The 22,442-nt window shown below is 42.6% G+C and overlaps 1 protein-coding gene across 1 annotated transcript in view; it reads left to right on the top strand.

The window, feature by feature from the left end:
• Positions 1 to 22,442, top strand: part of cd109 (CD109 molecule) — a 45,413-nt gene that overhangs the window by 17,406 nt on the left and 5,565 nt on the right. The window contains exons 16-29 of the mRNA XM_084082056.1: positions 1,322 to 1,411; positions 3,154 to 3,226; positions 3,746 to 3,869; positions 6,236 to 6,350; positions 6,829 to 6,942; positions 8,461 to 8,679; positions 10,155 to 10,296; positions 12,913 to 13,089; positions 13,905 to 13,986; positions 15,349 to 15,577; positions 17,437 to 17,608; positions 18,206 to 18,396; positions 20,371 to 20,535; positions 21,061 to 21,129. Of these exons, the coding sequence (XP_083938182.1) occupies positions 1,322 to 1,411; positions 3,154 to 3,226; positions 3,746 to 3,869; positions 6,236 to 6,350; positions 6,829 to 6,942; positions 8,461 to 8,679; positions 10,155 to 10,296; positions 12,913 to 13,089; positions 13,905 to 13,986; positions 15,349 to 15,577; positions 17,437 to 17,608; positions 18,206 to 18,396; positions 20,371 to 20,535; positions 21,061 to 21,129 (1,962 nt within the window). The remainder of the gene's footprint in view (positions 1 to 1,321; positions 1,412 to 3,153; positions 3,227 to 3,745; positions 3,870 to 6,235; positions 6,351 to 6,828; positions 6,943 to 8,460; positions 8,680 to 10,154; positions 10,297 to 12,912; positions 13,090 to 13,904; positions 13,987 to 15,348; positions 15,578 to 17,436; positions 17,609 to 18,205; positions 18,397 to 20,370; positions 20,536 to 21,060; positions 21,130 to 22,442) is intronic.

The raw sequence follows: 22,442 nt of genomic DNA on the forward strand, positions 1-22,442 counted from the left end.
ATCTCTGAACCCCAGTAACAATGTCCAGGGCCTAGTCTAAGACCTGGTACGCATCTGTGTAACTTTTTGATTTGAGCTAAAAAGCATTATTTTACACTTTGGCTATTCAAAAATAGCAGATATACAAGCTCGTAGCGCGGCACTTGGTGCCGCGCTACGAGCTTGTAGATCTGCTATTTTTGTAAAATCGAGAAAATGTGTGCAAATTAATATATTTATATTCTTTTAAAGCGAACATTTTTAACTCAAATCTTTGCTTCTGGGGGTCCCTGGAACAAAATATTTTGAGATGGGGGTCCACGGCCAAATACATATCATTTTGGGGGTCCTTGACATAAAGTTGACAAAGTGACAAAAAGTTTGAGCACCACTGATATAGAAACATACTGTTGGGATTTAGAACTGGACCTTTTGTAGAATCGCCTTCAGGTCTTATTAGTCTAAATATTCTCTTCCCGTCTTTTGAACCCGCTCACACCTATTTTCCATGATATAATATATTCCCCATTTCGTTGCCCTCGAAATCCAATCCACTGCTGGCACCCGAGTATCGGCTTAATCAACAAGAGGCTCCATGAAGTGTTTCTTCTCTGCCCCAACTTGGCTAACTGGTTTCTGACAATACCCTGTTCTGTATTGTCTCCCAGTGTTGTGTCTGTGCTTTGTAGGTTGTAACAGTAGCAGGCTTTAAGGATGACAGTGTTCCTTTTCACCGGTAGTTAGTGGACAGTGAACTGTACATTTACTTGAGTACTGTATTCAACATTAGATTTGTTTGAGGTTCTGTACTTTACTGCATTTTTTTGGAGACTTTAACTTCACTACACTACATCTCAGAGGCAAATATTGTACTTTTTAATAACTGATCTACAAGCTCACGACTAGCTATTTTTTGAATAGACAAAATATGGGGCAATAATACTCTCAATCTGCAAAGTAACTTTTCAAATAATTACAGTGGAGTAAAAAGTACAATGTTTGTGTCTGAGCTGTAATGGTGTGGAAGTATAAAGTTATCAGAAAATGGAAATACTCAAGTAAAGTAAATGTACAGTACCACAAAATTGTACTCAAGTAAAGTACACTACTTGAGTACTGTACTTACTGTTAGTTCATTGGATTTGGTTCTCAAAGTGGGGTCCTTGGGGGAGGGGGGGGGGGGGTTGTTTTCAAGCAAACTTTTTCAATTGCTTCTGGTGGGTCCCTGGCACAAATTATGTTTGAAATAGGGGTCAAAATAAATATACATTTGGGGGGGGTCCTTGACGAGTTTGAGAAACACTGCTGTAGTTACTCTGGTCCACTGTCCTTTCCCCCACAGGTTCTGGAGGAGCTAGCAGGGTACAGCAGTGCAGACCGCTCTCTCGGTGCAGACGGGATGGACATGTCAGATCCACACTCCATCTTCATGGTAGCCTTCACAAACCTTGTGTCTCTGTGTTTCATCTCTTTAATGTTCTTTTTATTCCATAAATCAGGGGTCTTCAACGTTTTCAGGCTAAGAACCCCCTAGCTGAGAGAGAGATGAAGCAGGGACCCCCCCCCCATCGATATTGTATAAAACTGTGTTTCAGATTTACCTTTTTTTGTTTACTTGGTTTGCTCTTTTTTCCCTCTACATCTTATACCTCTTTGCCAAAAATAGCCGATCTACTGCGAGGCGTTGTGAGCTTGTAGACAAGGTTTCCAACCTGACACAGTGACGATATATTGATTGTATTGCAAATGCAGCAGTAAAAATCCTCAGTGCTGATGTATTTAACGAGTAACAAATGACATTATAGGCCTCACACAGTTGGTGGGTAAGTGTGTAAAAGCAATGATCGCTTTTCGTAATTTAGAGCTATTAAACTTATTGCAACAAAAAACTATATATATCAACATAACAATATATCACCCCCTTTACCAGTCAGGATTTTACTGTATCAATTTCCTCTGAAGAGAGGACGATACCTGTCTGATCACACACCTACTCACCCTCCAGTAAGAATATCATCCTCCTTGAATTGCACCACTGATCATGTTCTTCTCTTGGGTCAGGATCTAGTACAAAAGCAAAAACATGCATTTGGTGTCTCCCCGGGACCCAAACGAACAACCTTATTTCAAAAAGAGCGGGGAAAAAATGGGCGATCTACAAACTCAGAGCGCGTTACAATGCAACGCGTGGTGAGCGTGTACGTCTGCTATTTTCACTATTTCTTAAAAGCTTTGTATTGATTTTTTTCCTTTTATGTCTGTTTGTTTTAGAAAAAAGGAAGAAACCCATATATTTGAACGGAAATGCATATTTTTATCCTGTGCTTCACAATAAAAAAAAATTGGAAAATAATTGGTATGACCATGACGGGCCTTAGAGACGCTGCGTTGGGGCCGTGGGTTGAGTAGCGCTGGTATACTGTACATCATACGTGGGCAACTGGCGGCCCACCTTCACTTAATACGGCCCACAGGTTAATACCGGACATATTACTGACATATTATTGATTTCAGCAATTCCAAACATGACCCGCTTTAATTACTTCAGTCTATGTTAGCTTAATAACTAGTATAACAATTGTTTTATGTCCAATGTATTTGTATTTGTATTTAAGTTCAAATGCATTTGAAATTAAATAAAAATGATACTTTTCAGGATTCCAATTCAAAAATAGCAAAAAGAAATTCATGATTCTCAAAAATAGCAAAGATAGCAGATCTACAAGCTCAAATACGGAGATAAGATGAATGCAATGTGGCCCTCTGGAGTGAGTGTGGAAATATAGTGGCCCTCTCCATCATCAAAGTTGCCCACCCCTGCTGTATATATACACATACACACACACAATTGGTACGAAACATACAACATTATATTTACTCATGATGACTCATAAACATAGGTCTGTGACACAAAATTGGGTTCTGACTCATTATTTAGGGACCACTGTTGTAGTTGCATAGGAATAGTTGTTGTATGTCGTCTCGGTTAGGTGATTTTGAACTTTGTACTCCTTACCCTGTTTTACTTGGCAATATGTAAATTGAGCTTACCCTGCTGTGGAGCGCGACACTTTGTTCAATTGAAAATGTTGCATTTTCACTCACTGAGAGGGTTGTGTGAAGTATGAATAAGACATAAGAGCTTAAGCATTTTCCTTTTATGTCTCTATCCAGACTTGCGACATGGTGGTGCTGACGGACGCAAATTACCAGTTGAGGAAACCTCGTCCTCCCACCCCCGAACTCCGTAAGTGCTACTCAGGTTGAAGGCCCTCAGTTGAAGGCCTTGTGTTTTCAGGAATGAGAAGAATTTTTTTAGAATGAGAAAAACTATTTTTTAATTAATTAAAATAAGAGTGAAACATTAACAGACCTGAATGCTTCAGTGAGGGATACCTCTAAGAACATTTTGATACATCTCTTACAGATGACTTTTTTGTCTGCTTAAAGGGGCGTTTCTCCCACCAATACACCACATTTATTTAAATGCTTCCATTTTGGCCAGCTTGGAAAAAGAGATCATTGATCTCAGCGGACTATTATATTATTAACCCATTCAATCCGGGAACGCATACGGTGTCATTTTAGATTTTTAGCTATAACCTGCTTACTGTAGTGAAATGCCCTCTTGCAAATTGAATTGGGTCGGGTAGAAAACGCAGTCGAGCTGCATTGGTGGATGAAATGGCCCCTTTAAAGCAGACAAAAAGTCATCTGTAAGAGATGACATTTTGAAAGTAATCTACCCCAACCCTACACATAGCAGGGGAGGGAATCGCTATTCAAAACGGTGTAATGCAAAATACGGAGCACCTGGAGCAGGCGGCGAAGGAGCCGCGAGAGCGATGGAACTTCCCCGAGACTTGGCTATGGCAGGACTTCAACACAAGGTGAGGTTCCAGAACAAGTTAAAGAGGTGGTGCCATGGTTTTGCACTTCTTCTGTTTTTCATGTGTCTATGAGATTGATAGAACTTCATTAAGCCCTCTGGTGGTGTTTTTATGGTGTTTTATGTCTTCTCTGACTATTTTGAGTTTCTTCCTGGAGGCTGAAACCTTGAGGGTCAAACGTGCCAATAGAAAAACAGCACTTTAATAACACAGTAAAATTGTACCCTCCCCCTCATTATCATAACACAACAGGTGTGGGCATGAGGAGGAGGAGGGACTAGGACAGGTGGGTAGTGCTAAGGTGGTGGAGGAGATAAGGTGAGAACCAGGTATACTAATGAACTGGAGGCGTGTCCACATAAAAACATAATTTTAACACTTTCTGTACACTTTTTCGAAAGTATCCTAGTTAGTATAACCATAATACCTGATGATTATGTTTTAGGGGGGGGGAAAATCACTGAAAATCACGGCACCCCGTCTTTAAAGGTTTCATTTCCCCCCCAAATCGGTTGTGGCTTACACACTCCCCAGTAGCCTACATGTCATTGAACCCATCTGAAATATACCACTCCCCTGTACATGTCATTCCATGTATCTTAAATATACTTAACCACTCCCCGGAATATGTCATTAGTGGAGCCTGTGATATTTCAGGCATAATAATTATCCAAGTCAAGTATTCCAGACCAAGTTCAAGGTTTTATTCACCCAAAACGGTTGTGGCGTAATCCAGTGATTCTCATCCTTTTTTTTATGTCAAGGACCCCCATTTTAATATGCTTTACGCCACACAGACCCCCATTTTATACCATTTGTTTGTATGTTTTTCCTCTGGGGCCCCAATATACACAATCCTCACTGTTTATTTAATTCTGAAAGTGGACCCTCTCCCGAGACCATGTCATTGGATGTACTGTATCTGAAACGTACTTAACCACTCCCAAGAACGTGTCAGTGGTCGTCCTTCAGGCATATTTTGGACCTGACAAATATTAACCACCGAATATTAGCCCCATTTCATACTTTGGCTATTTGACAAAAGCTGGTCTACAAGCTCGTTTGGAGGAATGGAAACTCTCCTGTTATCGGGCTTTCCCATTGTCTAATTCAGCCATTCTCAAACTTTGTCATGCCAACGACCTTCTTTAAAACTTTGAAAAATTAGCTTTCATTCAATTCAATTTCAATGCAATTTTATTAAGCACCGCTAAGATCCATGGATAATCCGGCACTGTTCATATCCAACACGTCCATTCTGTTTCCATTCAACAGTGCAGATTGGAGTTAACGCTCTGCTTGAGTAGAACGCCTATCGTGCTCGTAACACTCATCTCATTTCTCATCTTCATTTTGTTCCTTTCAGCGGGTCAGACACTCTGGGATTGGGTTTCTGAGTCTGAGGGCAAATATGCCTGCGCTGACTAAAGTGTCAAATCACAACAAGTTGTCTCAAGACACTTTGCACAATAGAGCAGAGACCCGACATCGTCCCACCCTGAGCAAGCAATTTTGCGACAGTGGCAACGAAAAACTCCCCATTAACTGGAAGAAACGTTCATTGTGATACCCAAACGTAATCTTGGAACCAGGAACTTACCTTGTGTTAACTCGAATGAACACAATCGATTGCTTGAACATTATGGGGCCCTGCACCCACCTCACCACTTAACTTGAGTGGTGAGATGGCGTGGGCCACGAACGCTTTCAAGATTTTCAAATAGGCCCTGATCCAGAAAAGGTTGTGAACCCCTGCTCTAGTCTCCTGACAGTAGTGTGCTAGTGTTGATTTTGACAGCAAATTTTGATTCAGTTTTAGTCATAGTCTTTTCAATCAAAATCCATTTAGTTTTAGTCATATTTTAGTCACCTGAAATGTTTTACTGTTAGTCTAGTTTTAGTCGTTATAATATATCATAAGATTATAGTCGTCTAAATCTACAGTTGATTTACTCGACTATAATGTTTTTTTTTGGCGGTGCCTTGATGGCGTCGTAATGGCTGATTTTACACTTGGCTGCATGCTGAAAATAGCTGATCTACAAGCTCACAATGTGTCGCGCCGCGTTGTGAGCTTGTACTGTAGATCTGCTATTTTCAGAGTGCAACACCAGAGCGCAACTAAACATAAAATGACTTCTTTTAATTGTACTGGATCTCTTCTCCACTCGTCCCTCACTAACATTTTACCGTAGTCTAGTTTTTATTTGTTGACGAAATTGTCAATATATTTAGTCTCAGTTTTAGGCGTCGTAGCTTAGTTTTTATTTAGTTTTCGTCAGTGAAAAAAGGTAGTCGACCATTTTTCTTCATAGTTTTAGTCGGCGAACTCAACACTGTAGTGTACCCTCTCTGTCTCCTTGCAGCTCAGGCAATGCACAGCTGACAGTGACAGTACCAGATACCATCACTACCTGGACAGCCACGGCCTTCGTCATGTCTAAGGACCATGGTCTGGGGATCATACAGATGCCAGCAGAGGTACTCACGGCATGACATGACTGAGATTCCCTTTCTTTCGCTAGCACAAATGACCACTTAAAGGAGTAGGTACCCCCCCAAAAAATACGTATATTTCTATCAATTAGGCCTACACACCCCATGAAGCCTTGAATTCATGGAGGTTTTGAATTCATTGTCGCATTCCTGAGCCAATCATTTGATGACCGGGTCATCGGTCAATAGGACTCAATAGTAGACTCTTGTGAGTCTCCTACCAGAAACTCCGCCGGTCATCAAATTATTGGCTTAGAAATGCGACAAAAACTAAATTGATAGAAAATAAGTAATGTTTTGGGTGCACTACTCCTTTAAACCCTATATGCAGTATACTGTGTTGACCGGAGTCCCCCCAAAACTCTTTACTTGGCCCCCTATCCCCCCCCCACCTCTCTACACCAAATCTCTTTGGCATAATTGTGACAGCCGTAGTTCTAACTCTCTACATGCATGTTTTCAGCTCCTGGTGTTCCAGGACTTCTTCCTGTCCGTCAACGTGCCCGCCTTCATCATCAGAGGGGAGGAGCTAGTGCTGGAGGTCGCTCTGTTCAACTACCTCCCGTACGGCCAGGAGGTAAAACACCCCCCTTCATCACATGCATCTCCGATCAGGGCAAACGTGTGGAGAAGTAGGCGCTTGGGTGGGTTAGTGGTGGGAAAAAAAAGTTCATTTCAGTGAACGAACGATTCCGTTCACGTTCACGGCAATGATTCGCTCACGTTCTCGCTCAGTAGCGCTATTTTCTAGCGTTCAAAATGTACTCGAGTGAAAGTACAAAAGTATTGGCATCAAAATACACTTAAAGTACCAAAAGTAAAAGTACTAACATATTTGAAAATAGCAGAACTACAAGCTCACAACGCGTCGCGATGCCACGCGTTGTGAGCTTGTAGATCTGCTATTTTCAAATAGCCTATGTATAAAATAGGGCTAAAGTGGTTAATGTATGTTTTATAATGTGTGTAAAACACCATCGCGGGAGCGTTTTTTTTTTTTACGTCGCGCGTGAACGCAACAGTTTCAGAAAGCGAACGAGCTTGTTCACGTTCGCGGCAAAGGAACTAGTTCTTTTGAACGAATCGATCATGAATGAATCGCATACAGCAGTGACAACACTTGACTTACTTTATTCAACTTATTCCTGTAGGCTCCTAGATCAGTGGTTTTCAACCAGTGGTCCGGGGACCACCAGTGGTCCTTGAGGGGGTTCCAGGGGGTCCCCAGCCAAATTAATAGTTAGGAACCAAATTGACCCATATGTGTCTGTAACTCTGAGAGTGTACAAAGGGAACCAAATGGACCCTAACGGGTCCATTTGGTTCCCTTTGTACACTCTCAGAGTTAAACGAACACTAATGATGATGATACAGTGTAGATTGGGACCACCAAGAAATCAAAATGGTTGAGTGCCTGGCATATCTTTTCAAATGGGGGTCCGTGGGCTAATATGTGTCAATGTGGGGGTCCTTGACACAAAAGATGGAGCGTAGGGCCACAATAACACCCCGCCATCGGACTCTGTTTTGGGCAGTATTCTTCAGCTGCGGGCCCACGATGGTTCGGTTGTCTTTGCCTCACTCTCGACTGATCCACTCCAGGTCTGTTCTTTTGGCCCTGTGGATTCCAGTCCAGTGCTTGCCTTGTCCAATCCACCCCCACTTAATTATTCTACAGTTGGAATGTACATGTACCTACACGTGTGGTGTTCTCTGTTGTGCACAGGATAATGGAGTGTTAGGTATTCCATTGGTGTGGTGATTATCTACTTTAGCATCAAGAGTCTAGTCTTAGCATCGGCTTTTGTTAAAACGGTCACTTCACACCCATAAGACCACGACAAAGGTATCCAAATCTGAATGCAGCTTCCCACTACAAAAGCAGGGTCAGAGAAATATTCCTCAGTGTGCAATGTTCCTGTTAACGTTGCCAAGACAAAGGGCGCCTGACATATTAAAGTCAAGTAAAAAAAGAAAAACATCCTCCTCTCATTTCTCCCTGCATTCTTTGGGGCTTTTCAAAGCCTCTATAATGTGATCTGGGTGGATTCCCCAGGGTCTGCTTTTCATGTCTTTCTCTCGCTTTGCTGTTCAGGTCACGGTCATAGTCGCTGAGAGCGAGTCCTTTGAGTTTGTGTACCCGGACAATGAGGAGATCGACACGGCCAGTGTGCGCAAGCTGTATGTAGGAAGTCAGACGGGGAAGTCTGTCCTATTTCCCATAAAACCCTTGGTCCTGGGAGAGATCTTCATCTCCGTCAAAGCCATGTCATCTGTGGCGTCCGACGCCGTCCGCAAGACCGTTCTCGTCAAGGTACAGTGTTAAAAAAAAAAGATATACTGGTAAATCATTGCCAACTGGAAATAAAGTATACTTCAATATTTAATATCCACCAGGTGACAAAGGGAGAGTTGCTTTTACAAAAAGAATTAGCGCCCAATTTGGTAGGTTAAATTGTAAAAGCATTTGTGTTCTTTGATAAAATAAAGTCTGACACAAAATATGCTTTATTGAATTGCTTGCAAAAAGGCACGGTGTATTATCAAGGCAAAACACTCTCAATATGTGAGGAGAAAGCACATAAACTGTCAAATCAAATTTTGTAATGTTTTTAACATGTGTTGATTGTGTTACACCCTTTATCGATAAAGTGAGAACAGCTGGAACCTGTATATTTTAGATCAGTGCCATGTTAAGTGGTCAGATGGGTGGGCATTGTCAGAGCATGTTTATTATAATGATCAATCAATCGATTGTGTTCCAGCTTGGATCAGTGGAACATAGTACAAGTTCCTATTTATCGCTATCACAATGAAAACTCAATTTTTCAATTTTAGATGTATAAAACAATAGCAGGTGTACAACTCAAAGTGTTTAAAAAGTGTTGAATAATTTTGAACCACGAAAAGGTTTGATAACTACTGATCTCGAAGGCATTTGTAGAATCGGCCTCGGGTCTTCATGGGTTAAAGAAACAAATACTGTACCTGACTTTTACCTGACAATTATTTGGGGGCCCACTGGCAATAATCCTCACAGCCCATGAAGGTGGGAATCGCTGTTTTAGATAATATTGAACGTTTACGGCTGGGTTATAGTGCCACGTTGAACTGAAACGATTCCAAAAACGGCTGCAGTTGCCAAAGCGGATCATCTTGCCTCTATGCAGTGTTGATTTTGTCGACTAAAACAATTTTCACTGACGAAAACAAAATAGAAACTAAATAAAAACTAAGCTATGATGACTAAGACTAAATATATTGCCAATTTCGTCAATAAATAACAACTAGACAAAAATGTTAGACAGGGACTAGTGGAGAAGAGATCCAGCCGAACTAAAAGACAAGTCATTTTATTTTTGGTTGCGCTCAGGTGTTGCGCTGTGAAAATAGCAGATCTACAAGCTCACAACGCGTCGCGCTGCGACGCGTTGTGAGCTTGTAGATCGTCTATTTTCAGCATGCAACCAAGTGTAAAATCAGCCGTTACGACGCCATCAAGGCACCGCCGGAATACATTTTAGTCGACTAAATCAACTGTAGATTTAGTCGACTATAATCTTATGATATTTAGTCGACTAAAACTAGACAAAAACTAAAGCATTTCAGGTGACTAAAATATGACTAAAACTAAATGGAATTTTATTCAAAAGACTATGACTAAAACTAAATCTAAATTTGCTGTCAAAATCAACACCGCCTCTATGGCCTTTCCTTTCCCAGAATAATTCCTGGTTGACGCTTTGTTTATTTGTGTGCTCGTTTCCCCCCTCGCTGTTGACTTTGTAGCCCGAAGGCCTGGAGCAGTCCTTCTCCACCGCCATGTTCCTGGAGTTTTATGCCTCCCAAAGGTTCCTCTCCAAACACGTCTCATTCACCTTCCCAGCAGACGTAGTCAGAGGCAGTGAGAGAGCCCACGTCACTGCATTTGGTATGTAACAGTGGTGAAAAGTAACTGAGTACATTTTAATTTTACTTAATTTTTTGGGTACTTTTTTTTCAATCTTTTCTGCTTCTGCTCCACTACATCTCAGAGGCAAATATTGTGCTTTTTACTCCACTGCAATTGTTTGAAAACTTTAGTTGTAATTTTCTTTGAAGATTTTGATTGTCAATACAAAACATACATGAACCATTTAAAAGCCTATTTTATGCTTTTGTCTATTCGAAAAAATAGCCGATCTACAAGCTCACAGTGCGTCGCGATATAGGTTTTCTGAAGATTTCGGCATCATTTTGAAAAATAATTCACACATAATGAGTACTTTTACTTTTGGTACTCTAAGTATATTTTGATGCCAATACTTTTGTACTTTTACCTCAATAAAAAGTGTAATGCAGGGCTTTTCACTTGTAAAGTATTTCTACATTGTGGTGTTGCTACTTTTACTTCTGCTACTTTTACTTAAAAACTCTTAAAGGGATAGTTCACCCCCAAAATGCCTTTTTTCTATCGATTAGTCACCCCATGGAGACTTGAATTCATGGATATTCTTTCAGTTTTTGTCGCATTCCTAAGCCAATAATTTGATGACCGGCAGCGGTTCCGGTAGGAGACACAAAGAGAGTCCGCTGGTCATCAAATTATTGGCTTCGCAATGCGACAAACTAAAAGATACGCATGAATTCAAATCAATTGGGGTGACTGGTATATAGGGGGAAAAAAGGGGGTGAACTATACCTTTAAGTGCATATTCCACCACTGGTATGTAAACACGTGGAGTGAGAACACAAAAGCCTTGAGACGCTGAGTCATGGACTGGCAGCGGGCAACGCTGCATTCCTTCAAAATCCTATAGCACACATTCTCGTCATTAAAGCAATTTCACTGTCTCTCGCTCTTTGATCACCCCGGGGTTTTCTGTTTTCGCTTTTTTTCCCCTATAAAACACCAAGACCACGGTCACGATAATGGGAACCATCGGCGCCGATTTAAACTGACGCGAGGCCTTCATAGTTTTGAGCGCGTTCATATTGAAACACGTGCAAAAAATGGAAAAATAAATAATGGTATGATTACAAATGCTATTTTTACGACGGACAGCTGTGTGATTATTTCCGTGCCCCCGCCTGACCGTTTCAGGCTGTAAAATGTCTGCATGTGTCACGTTAGCCAGGCTACTCTAGTGGCTTGTGTTTATTCTCCCTGGTAAACATGTCTCTTGTTTAAGTGGCAGTTGTTCTAAATATTGGAAAAGGAGGTCTAAATCACGTCTCCCACGTCTCCTTGCTGTACTTAGTTATGACAATATCGAGGGAAAGTTCACTCGCGGAGTTTGTGTCTGTGGTCTGACAGGTTGTCTGTCATGGACACAGATTACTCATCTCACATGTGTCTAGGGATGTGTCATTGAGATTTTATTGTCTCCGCCAGGCCGTAAGGCATGGCGAGAGAGTATGTTTTACCCTCCGTCCGTGTGTCCGTGTGTTACCACCAAATCTCCGGCACCGTTGGCCCGGTCGCTGCGAAACTGTGCACACACACTCCCTGGATGGCAATTCAGAACCTCTGCCTCAAATTTTTCACATGGGCCTGTTATAGCGCCACCAGGAGGCCGATTTGTGCAAAACCCATTTTTTCACATTATTCCTACAGTTTTTAACCAAACGTCATGCAAATCGGTACACAGTATCTCTATAGTCATGTGATCAACCCTGATCTGTCCGATTTCCCATATTCCATCCTTATTGGTTAAGGTTGCCATCCAAAGTTTGCAGGATTGGTCCGTTTTGAACAAACTGCCTCAAACCATGAACGCAGCGTGCGATTTCCGTGAAAATTCACACGCACATTCCCACTAGGCCGAGGAAGAAATGCCACCCTTTTCACATTGGCCTGTTATAGCGCCACCAGCAGGTCTAATTTAGCAAAACACATTTTTGGAACAAAATGCTTCAAATCATGAATGCAGTGTCCCATTGCCGTGAACGACCTAAGAATAAATGGCACCCTTTTCACATTGGCCTATTATAGCGCCACCAGGAGGCCACAATAACGTATCTGACCTGGCGGAGACCTGTGCTCTGAGGAGCACTTTATCTAGTTGATTCTGATTCTGATTATCTATTACCCGTTTCTCTCCCCAAATGGTAAAAAAGTCAAATGTTTAGATAATGAAAATATCTAATATTATTTGAAGCGATAACTGAACTAAATGGTATTCACTATTACTAGTACAAACTGTGTATATTCGTGGTACCTATTGTCCTGCAAATACAGGCGTTTAAACAAGCAAACCTTTCCCTGTAAACTAATGTTACATCAATTATTGTCGACTTTAATTAATAGCAGCCTCTCATACATTTACTCCATGACAACAGAATGGAAAGCAGTAGCAGTTAAATCTATTCGTACGCTTATATTTATAGGAAATACACTGGACCCTTAAATAAATGAGGATTTGATCAATCCCAATTTCGATTCCTTCATTTTTATGGGTACCCGGCCGGTACCCAGCGATTTGGAGCCTAATTTCGGTAGCCATACCTACTTGTGTTTCTGGTCTGGTGTTGACTGGTCTGACTTTGGTTTCCCTTGGTGATGCAGGTGACATCCTTGGACCGTCGATCACCGGACTGGACTCGCTCGTCCAGATGCCGTACGGCTGTGGAGAGCAGAACATGATCCACTTTGCACCAAACATCTACGTGCTGCAGTACCTCGCTGCTACGGGACAAGCTAACCATGAGATGACTGTTAAAGCTACCTCCTTCATGATGAACGGTAGGCTGATTTGGTTAAAGCTACCTCAGTCATGATGAGAAGTGGGGTGATTTTTCATGATGAAAAGTAGGGCGATTTGGATTAGGCTACTGTACCTCACTCATGAATCGTGAACGCGATTTGGATGGGCTGGTGGCCTTGGTGTTACAGAAGATGGCATTTTGACCTTAAAGGTAGGGTAAGTGATTTGCAATAATTCAAATAATTGCAAAAAGGGTCTATGTTCTGATAGTGCTCGTGCTAAGGAGTCTCCCATGTCTCTCCAGCTCTTTATTAAACAGAAAATGCATTTTCAGTGCTCTCTCCTAATTGGCTTAAAATGTGTCACCTACTGAAAATGTACTACTATATTGTGTTTACTAAAGAGCTGGAGAGACCCCTGTGACCAAACAAACGCTCTGTAGCAATGATTACTATCAGAATATAGTACTTAAAAAATAAAAATAAATCACTTACCCTACCCTTTAAGATAAAAAAGGCCTTACCATGTGGATTTTACCTTTTTATTTATAGCTCCTGTGAACTATATTACTAGCAAGTCTATACCGCTTCAATGCTGTACCTCATGTGCTTCACCCACTAGCAATATGCTATACTTGTCTAAATATAGTACATATCTCCGATTTTTCTTTTGACCTTATGTCCTATGTTTTTCTCCTTGCTCTCCCTCTCTCTGCCCCCCCCCCCCCCCCCCCTTTCCTGAAAACTAGGAATTACGGAGCTTGCACTGAGAAGAGAAGTTAACAACATTGAATGAATTACTTATTAATGTGGACAACTTTATTGATTTTTTTTTGTCTGTATCTTTAAACAAGGTTACGAACGGCAGCTGTCCTACCAGAGAGAAGATGGCTCCTTCAGTGCCTTTGGGGACCATGACCAATCTGGAAGCACATGGTATGGAGCTTATATATCGTCTCTGTTGGCTGGAAACCTTGTATGTCCAAAACTGTATTTTCTTTAGGAAACGTAAAAAAGAGCCTGTGTTCCAATGGATCAGATTGTTAATACCTTTCATTGGTTTATTTTTTTATACAATATACACATTACACACGGATGTAACCACTTTCCCTTTCACTTGAAAAAAGTTTCCAAAACAGCCAAAATAGCCAATCTAGTGTACAAGCTCACAACGTGCTGCAATGCATTATGCGCTTGTGGATCTGCATTTTTTTTTCACTATGCGCAACATTCTTGCAAAAACAAAGTAGGGCATTAATTTACAGGGGGGGACATAAAATATTGAAATATGGAGATACAATGTTTCTGCCCCGACAGTGACCATATGTGTTTTTTATGCTCCGCAATCACCAGGGCGCTGGGTGGCCCTCGTCTATCTCAGTGGTGGACATTCATTTTCATCCAAAAAATGACTTACTTTCTATCAATTACTCACCCCATGAAGCCTTGATTTCATGGAGATTTGTTTCGATTTTGTCGCATTCCTGAGCCAATAATTTGTTGACCGGTGGAGTCTCCGGTAGGAGACACAAAGGAGACTCTTTGAGTCTCCTACCTGTCTCAGGAATGCGACAAAAGCATCTCCATGAACTCAAGTCTCCATGGGGTGAGTGATCGATAGGAAAAAAAGTCATTTTGGGGGTGAACTAAAGCAGTGGTTCTCAAACTTTTTCATGCCAGGGACCCCCAAATTGATATGTATTTGGCCGCGGACCCCCATCTAAAAATATTTCATTCCAGGGACCCCCCAGAAGCAAAGATTTGAGTTACAAATGTTCGCTTTCAAAAATATATATTCAAAGATTTGCAAAAATGTTCAAGATTTTTCAAAAATAGCAGATCTACAAGCTCATAGCGCGGCACTCGGTGCCGCGCTATGAGCTTGTATATCTGCTATTTTTGAATAGCCAAAGTATAAAAGGTCATAATTATTCTGATGCTATATTTACACATTTTGCTGGGTACCCCCTGGAACCCCCTCAAGTACCCCTGGGGGTCCCCGGACCCCACTTTGATAACCAATGAACTAAAGTGCATTTCTTTTACTTCAGCACTTTAACTCAAGTACAAAATTAGAAGGAACAACTTTCACTTGCAGTAGAGTGAAACTTGACCAGGAGTATCCATACTTTGACTCAAGTACTGGGGTTAATTGCTTTGCCCAGTCACCACTGATCTCTGTTCTGTTCTGTTCTGTTCTGTCTGGTCTGGTCTGTCTGTCTGTCTGTCTGTCTGTCTGTCTGTCTGTCTGTCTGTCTGTCTGTCTGTCTGTCTGTCCGTTCTGTGCGTGCTCCGCAGGCTCTCTGCCTTTGTGCTGCGGTGCTTCCTCCAGGCGAGGCCCTTCATGGACGTGGACGAGAGGATCGTGCAGCGGACGGCCGCCTGGCTGGCGGACCGGGAGGGTCCCGACGGACGCTTCCTGGAGCCGGGCAGGGTCATCCACACCGAGCTGCAGGGAGGCCTGGACGGCCCCGTCTCCCTCACCGCCTACGTGCTGATGGCTCTGCTGGAAGACCACGCCCTCAAGGTGTGCATGGCCCCCCGTGGAGGTGTTCCGTCGTAGGGCGGCGGTTTTCAAAACAAGGACCCCCAGGGTTCTCAACCTTTTCGGGCCGCGAACCCCCAAAATAATCATATTTGCACTGGGGACCCCCCACCTTGACAAGCATTTGGAATTGTAGGAGTTGAGGTATTACATTTAGTTGACTCCGTTCCGCACATACAGTACATATTTTGAAAATAGCTGATCTACAAGCTCTCAACGCTTCGCAACGCAAAGCTTGTAGATCGGCACATTTTCACAATTTGTGCCTCTTTCTTAGAACTAAGACAATTTGGCCAATGTTTGACCAGTTTTTATAGTATTGTCTTTTTCGTTTCTTTTTAGAGGTATTAAAACGGCATTAAATTGTCACTTTACTGTCATCTTGGGACCCCCTAAAATCACACAGGTTGAGAACCACTGCGTTGGACCACCCATAACTCGGAGAGTGTATAAATGGAACCAAATGGACCTGTTCCATTTGTACACTCTCAGAGTTGCAGATCCGTAATGGTCCATTTGGTTCCTTTTTTTCTCTTCTTTCTTTAGAGAAGCCCAAAAAAATGTAACCCTTTTTCTCCCCAATTTAGTCGTTATGCCAATTAATTCCTCCCCACACACATTTTGTGTTGTCGCTGCTGTTGTATCCTACTGACTCACCTGCCAGTGAGGAGCCCCCACCGGGAGGACGTTGAGCAAACTGGCCAACACTATTCTTTGTATTATCTCACGTGCACAAAGGGTTGTGTTGTGCCTCAGTTGTTTTATCACAGTGTTATTAAAGCTCACTAGCGGCAGGGAAGAAGCTGTGCAGAAGGCGTTGCTCAGCCCCCCTAGCCCCCGAATACAAACCTCTTTGTCCCAATGATGTTGGAAGAGTGATGTGATGACGATATATAAAAAAATCACACCTGTGTGAAGGTAGCGGTTTCTACTAGAGAAACAATATTAAAAGGCTTCCAGTGGCACTAAATAGTGCCATTGGAAGCGAATCACCAAATGCATTCCAAGGTAAGTGGCAAAAACTGATCTGTCATAGCTGATAGAGTGGGTACCTAAAAAATAAACTTTAGGTACCCACTCTATCAGCTTCTATCTTCGTAGCTTTTTGTAGCAGATATACAAACTTCGCGCTCTATACCTTTAGGTATAGAGCGGATATTAGCCCTCTATACCTGGCTTTTGCGTCAACGTTCTGATTGGTCAGGCTCGCCAAGGTTCTGATTGGTCAGGTCCGTCAACGTTCTGATTGGTCAGGTCCGTCAACGTTCTGATTGGTCACTATTCATGACATCACTATGTTACTATTCATGACATCACTATGATGTCATGAATAGTGACCAATCAGAACGTTGACGGACCTGACCAATCAGAACGTTGACGGACCTGACCAATCAGAACCTTGGCGAGCCTGACCAATCAGAACGTTGACGGACCTGACCAATCAGAACCTTGGCGAGCCTGACCAATCAGAACGTTGACGCAAAAGCCAGGTATAGAGGGCTAATATCCGCTCTATACCTAAAGGTATAGAGCGGCTAGCGCCGCTAAAAATCACACCCTGTGTGAAGTGAGTGGTGCCTTTGATGAGCCCCGTATTGACCCCCATATTGATGTTGTCATCAATGTTTGTGGACAGACATACATACATACATACATACGGACACACGGACAAAGTCATGTATAGGAGTGGTTGCCTTCGGCACCACTCAAAAATACAGCTTCAGGAAACAATACAATGCAAATTATCAAGTGTGGATACCTATTACTGATACGTTACGTTATGAAGGAATGTTTTGACCACAAGTCTTCAGTACCACCCTCTCCCATTGTTTCCTAATCAGAGCCAGTATGGGAGCCAGGTGTCTGCGGCTCTCACCTTCCTGGAGACCAGGCTGAGCTTGGGGATCTCCAGCAACTACAGCCTGTGTCTGGTCAGCTACAGTCTGGCTCTGGCCAACAGCACCACTGCAGAGGACGCACTCCAGCAGCTCATGGCACGAGCAGAGATGAGAGGTACAGTGCCATGTTCGGAGGAGGAGTGCAACAGTTAATCGAACAAATTGTTTTTAGCCATTATTAAAAAAAAATGATAATCCATATTTCGGGCACTTCATAGATGAAAACTATAAAAAATGTAAAAGGAAAGAATACAAAATATCTACAACCTCGGGCTTGCAGATCGGTTATTTTCGTTATTGTTTGAATATATTATGTTCACGTTAGGTAACACTACGAGGTCTCTGGCTTTAGGTTTCATTTTGATTGCTGATATCCTCCACTAAGTGCACTTTAGTGGCACACCCCAACCTGATTATCATGTAATTGCCATGTATTGAGGCATGATGTCTTTTCATTTACACGCTATAGTGAATTGACCACTTTCAGGGCCATACCTACAGCAGTGGTTCTCAAAGTGCGGAGCACTGTTGTGTGACGAAGTACAAAATGGAGTGGAGTTGTTTTTGGCCTCATTCCGTTTTGTTTGCGAAATAAAGTTGAAAACGGATGTGTGTCCAAAAGAGCAAGACCTAACTTCATAAAGGTCATGTCATGCTGTTATCGTATACGTTACAGTGTGTTTATGTTGACTTATTTGATCCTGACCTTTAGACGGCGTACCGTTCTGGGGCTCGTCGGACGCAGGGCTGACGCCGTCATGGCAGCCGAGGACCACCAGCCTGGAGATGGCTGCGTACGTTCTGCTCGCTCTCCACAAGCTGGAGCGGCCGGAGCGGGGCATCCCTCTGGCCAAGTGGCTGAGCCAGCAACGCAATCACCTGGGAGGTCATTCATCCACACAGGTCAGAGCTCTAACCGACAGACAGTGGTGGGAAAAAAGTACTCTAATTTTTGACTTAAGTAAAAGCATCAATACTGCTCAAATAGCAGACCTACAAGCTCACAACGCGTCGCACCGCGACACGTTGTGAGCTTGTAGATCGGCTATTTTCAAATAGCCTAGGTACAGTATAAAATAGGGCTGAAGTGGTTAATGTATGTTTCATAATATCATCCATGTCTGAAAAGTAAAAGTGCTGAAAATTGGAAATACTCCAGTAAAGTAAAAATAACCAAAAAATTGTACTTAAGTACAGTACTTGAGTATGTCTTCTTCAATCAATCAATCAATCAATCAAACTTTATTTATATAGCACATTTTTACACAACGTCAGTTGAACCAAAGTGCTGCACAGGTAAAAGCAAAAACAAAAACGGAGAAAAGAAAACAATACAACAAATCAGCAAAAAGGACATTTTATGATTAGATGTGGTTAAAGGCCAGAGAGAAAAGATGGGTTTTAAGTAAGGTTTTAAATATCTGGATGGACTGAACAGATCTGATGTGGAGGGGGAGATTGTTCCACAACTGTGGGGCTGCCACCGCAAAAGAGCGATCACCTCTGGTTTTGAGGGTTAGGTTTGATGGCACGGTCAGCAATGACTGGTCAGCAGACCTTAGTGCTCTGGGTGGGTTATGGGGTGTTAGGAGTTCAGCCATATATGGGGGGGCCAGACCATTGATGGATTTAAAAGCAAATAATAACATTTTAAAATCAATTCTGTATTTTACCGGAAGCCAATGGAGAGAGGCCAACACTGGAGTGATGTGGTCATATTTTTTGATACCTCTGAGAAGGCGGGCAGCAGAGTTTTGGACAAGTTGTAAGCGCCTGAGTAGGGAGAGGTCGATGCCATAGTATAGTGCATTACAGTAGTCAATCCTAGATGTGATGAAGGCATGGATTACTAATTCAAATTGTTTGAGGGGGAGATATGGTTTGATTTTGGCCAGGAGTCGTAAATGAAAAAGCTGTTTTTTATGACTGAGCTAATCTGTTTGTCAAATTTGAAGTTGCTGTCAAAAATAACACCTAGGTTTTTTGCATTATTGTGGATATTGGAGGTGAGGGGGCCCAGGGAGTTGACAGGTGAGGTGGGGTGGTGTCCAAAGATGATGATTTTGGTTTTATTGTTGTTAAGGTGTAGGAAATTTGCATTCATCCAGGATTTAATGTCATCTAGGCAGTTGGTCAAGGGTGTGAAGGAATTATTGTTATTAGACGCAAGTGGCATGTATATTTGTACGTCGTCTGCGTAGCAGTGGAAGGCAATATTATGTTTAGAGAGGATAGATCCGAGGGGCAACATATATAATAGGAACAGTAGGGGGGCCAGAATAGAGCCCTGGGGAACCCCACAGGTGAGAGGGGCTGCGGGAGATGAGAACTCACCCAGCTGGACAGAGAAAGTCCAGTCAGTTAAATATGATCTGAACCAAGTTAGGGCCGTGCCAGAGATGCCAACCTGATTTTCCAGTCGTGAGAGCAGGATTCTGTGGTCCACCGTATCAAAAGCCGCCGAGAGGTCCAGCAGAACCAAAATGGCGGGGCTACCAGAATCCACAGTTAAAATTAGGTCATTAAAAACTTTTAAAAGGGCTGTTTCGGTGCTATGGCCCGGTTTAAAACCTGATTGAAATTTTTCATGTAGGCCATTATTGGTTAGAAATGATTGTAATTGGATATAAACTGTTTTTTCAAGGACTTTAGATAGAAAAGGTAGCTGGGAGATAGGTCTGAAGTTGGATAGAATAGATGGGTCTAGGTTTTTTTTTTTGATTAATGGATGGACAGTAGCATGTTTGAAGGTGGCTGGGACATGTCCTGAGAGAAGGGACGTATTTACTATTGATACGAGGCTTGGGCTTTACACCACTGCCAACAGAGGTCGAACTTTGACGCAAACTTTGACCCCCCCCCCCCCCCCCCATGCAGGACACAGTGCTGGCTCTGCAGGCGCTGTCCCAGTTCGCCGTCTACAGCATGTCTCAGGACATGGACATGACGGTCAGGGTACAGACCGTGAACCCTGACCGTGTACAGACCGTGGCCAACTTCCACATCGAACGCACCAACGCTCTGCTGCACCAGAGCCAACAGGTAAACCCTGTTAATGTCTCAAATACCGTTCACTAGGTTGGGGGGGTGGGGGGGTGGGGGGGGGGCTCAAAGGATTTTGGGGAGGTCCCCTGATGATTTGCTTCACCCATTAAGACCTGAGGCCGATTCTACAAATGCCTTCTAAATCAGTAGGTCTCGCACTTTTTCGAAAAATGTTCAAAAATAGCAGATCTACAAGCTTGCAGGGCGGCACGAAGTGACGCGCTGTGAGCTTGTAGATCTGCTGTTTTTGAATAGCCAACGCACAAAGTTAAAATGACACAGATTCCCACGGTTTTAATGGGTTAATACGTGCAACATTGTTTTCTCACTGAACAGTAAACAAACCAACACACAGTAGAAGTGCATACAGGGTATATCTGCACATTTATAAAGTGCCAATTTAAGGACTTTCAAGACCAAAATTACCTTTTTCTCCAACCGCTGTAAAATATTCAGCAGCACACACACAGGGTTATAAATGACGTCATTCGCAGCAGTTTGATGATTGCTTTTACCTTTCAGATTGAAACGGATGGATCAGAGTTGCATCTCCTGGTGACCGCAGAGGGACAAGGGTTCGCCCTGTTTCAGGTAACGCACAATCTGGGAACCCATAGTCAAAAAAAGGGAAAAAAACAGCGCCCTCTGCCGTTTTTTCCCCCGTTGAATTTGACTCTGGGGGGGACCTCCCAATAGAATGTGGATAACAGGATGTTGGCCGTTAGGTCCGCCCTCAGCCCTCCACTTCCGGTCCACGTGTCTTTGTTTACATTCCTAACATTAACTGAAACTGCCAGAGTTTCTCTAGAACAGTCTGTAGCCTCTGCCAGGGGTTTAAAGGGTAAAACATAGGGAAAATGTAATATTTGTGTCCGTTTATTTTTTAACATTGAAGTGAATGGAGCAGCAACTTTTTGGAAAATGTTATCTCCTGGTTCTTTGTGACGAGCGGAAAAACGAAAAAACCCTAAAAATAAAGAAACATTTTAGACTTTTTTTTTGTAAAAAATATGTTATTACCAAAAACGTTTTTGGCAGGAGTTGTTAACTGGAGCTCCCGATAGATTCAGCTGCGGAGCTCTGAATCTGTCTTCAGAGATTAGGTAAGGCACAGCTGCTGGTGTCTCAGACTTTAGAGCAGGTAGAGATCTCTGATTGTCTGGCTATGCGATATGCACTGGGTTGGTAATACGATAGCTAGTCCTTACAAACCGCACCTCCAGAGGAGATGCGGTTTGTCGTTGCAGCAGTCACTTGACACAGATCTAGTCCCGAGGTCATGGCGTCAAATCCAGTTCATGGCCTGTTAGGATCCTCTAGTCTAGGGAGTGAAAGGACCGTGACATAAGGTTGAAAAGTGAATTGTTGTTTTTTGAATGACCTTATTTTGGTTTCTTTTAAGTTTAAGAGGAATTTCAATACAGCATTGTACAATGTATTTTACATAATGGAAAAACCCCAGACGCAAACCAATAAATAAACAAAACAACCTACTTATCCTTACTTTTAACCCTCTAATTATCCTAACCTACATCAAAACAAAAAGTACAATGGGGATCTAAACTAATCTATCTGTTCTAATCTAAATAAGGCAAAAGGTTTGTTTACAAAAAGCTGGCGCTGGTGGTTTGTAATACATACCACAGGGTTTTGTTTGAAACTATGGGACAACAGAAAAATAGCAGGTTCACAATCTCAAAATGTGGGCACCTGTAGAGCACAGAGGGCTACCAAACTTTTAGCACCCCTACTGCAACACAGCACTCAGAGGACAGCATGTAACACACTGCCAATGGACCCTTCGCTAAGCCCCACCCACTCCACTCTGTGATTGGTGGTGCGAAGTTAGTCACACCCAGGCCTGGCAGCGTCTGGCAAACTCTGCTTCTCACCCATTGACTTGC

The sequence above is a fragment of the Gymnoscopelus microlampas genome (assembly GCF_963454915.1).
Source record: "Gymnoscopelus microlampas genome assembly, chromosome: 16".
Lineage (NCBI taxonomy): Eukaryota > Metazoa > Chordata > Actinopteri > Myctophiformes > Myctophidae > Gymnoscopelus > Gymnoscopelus microlampas.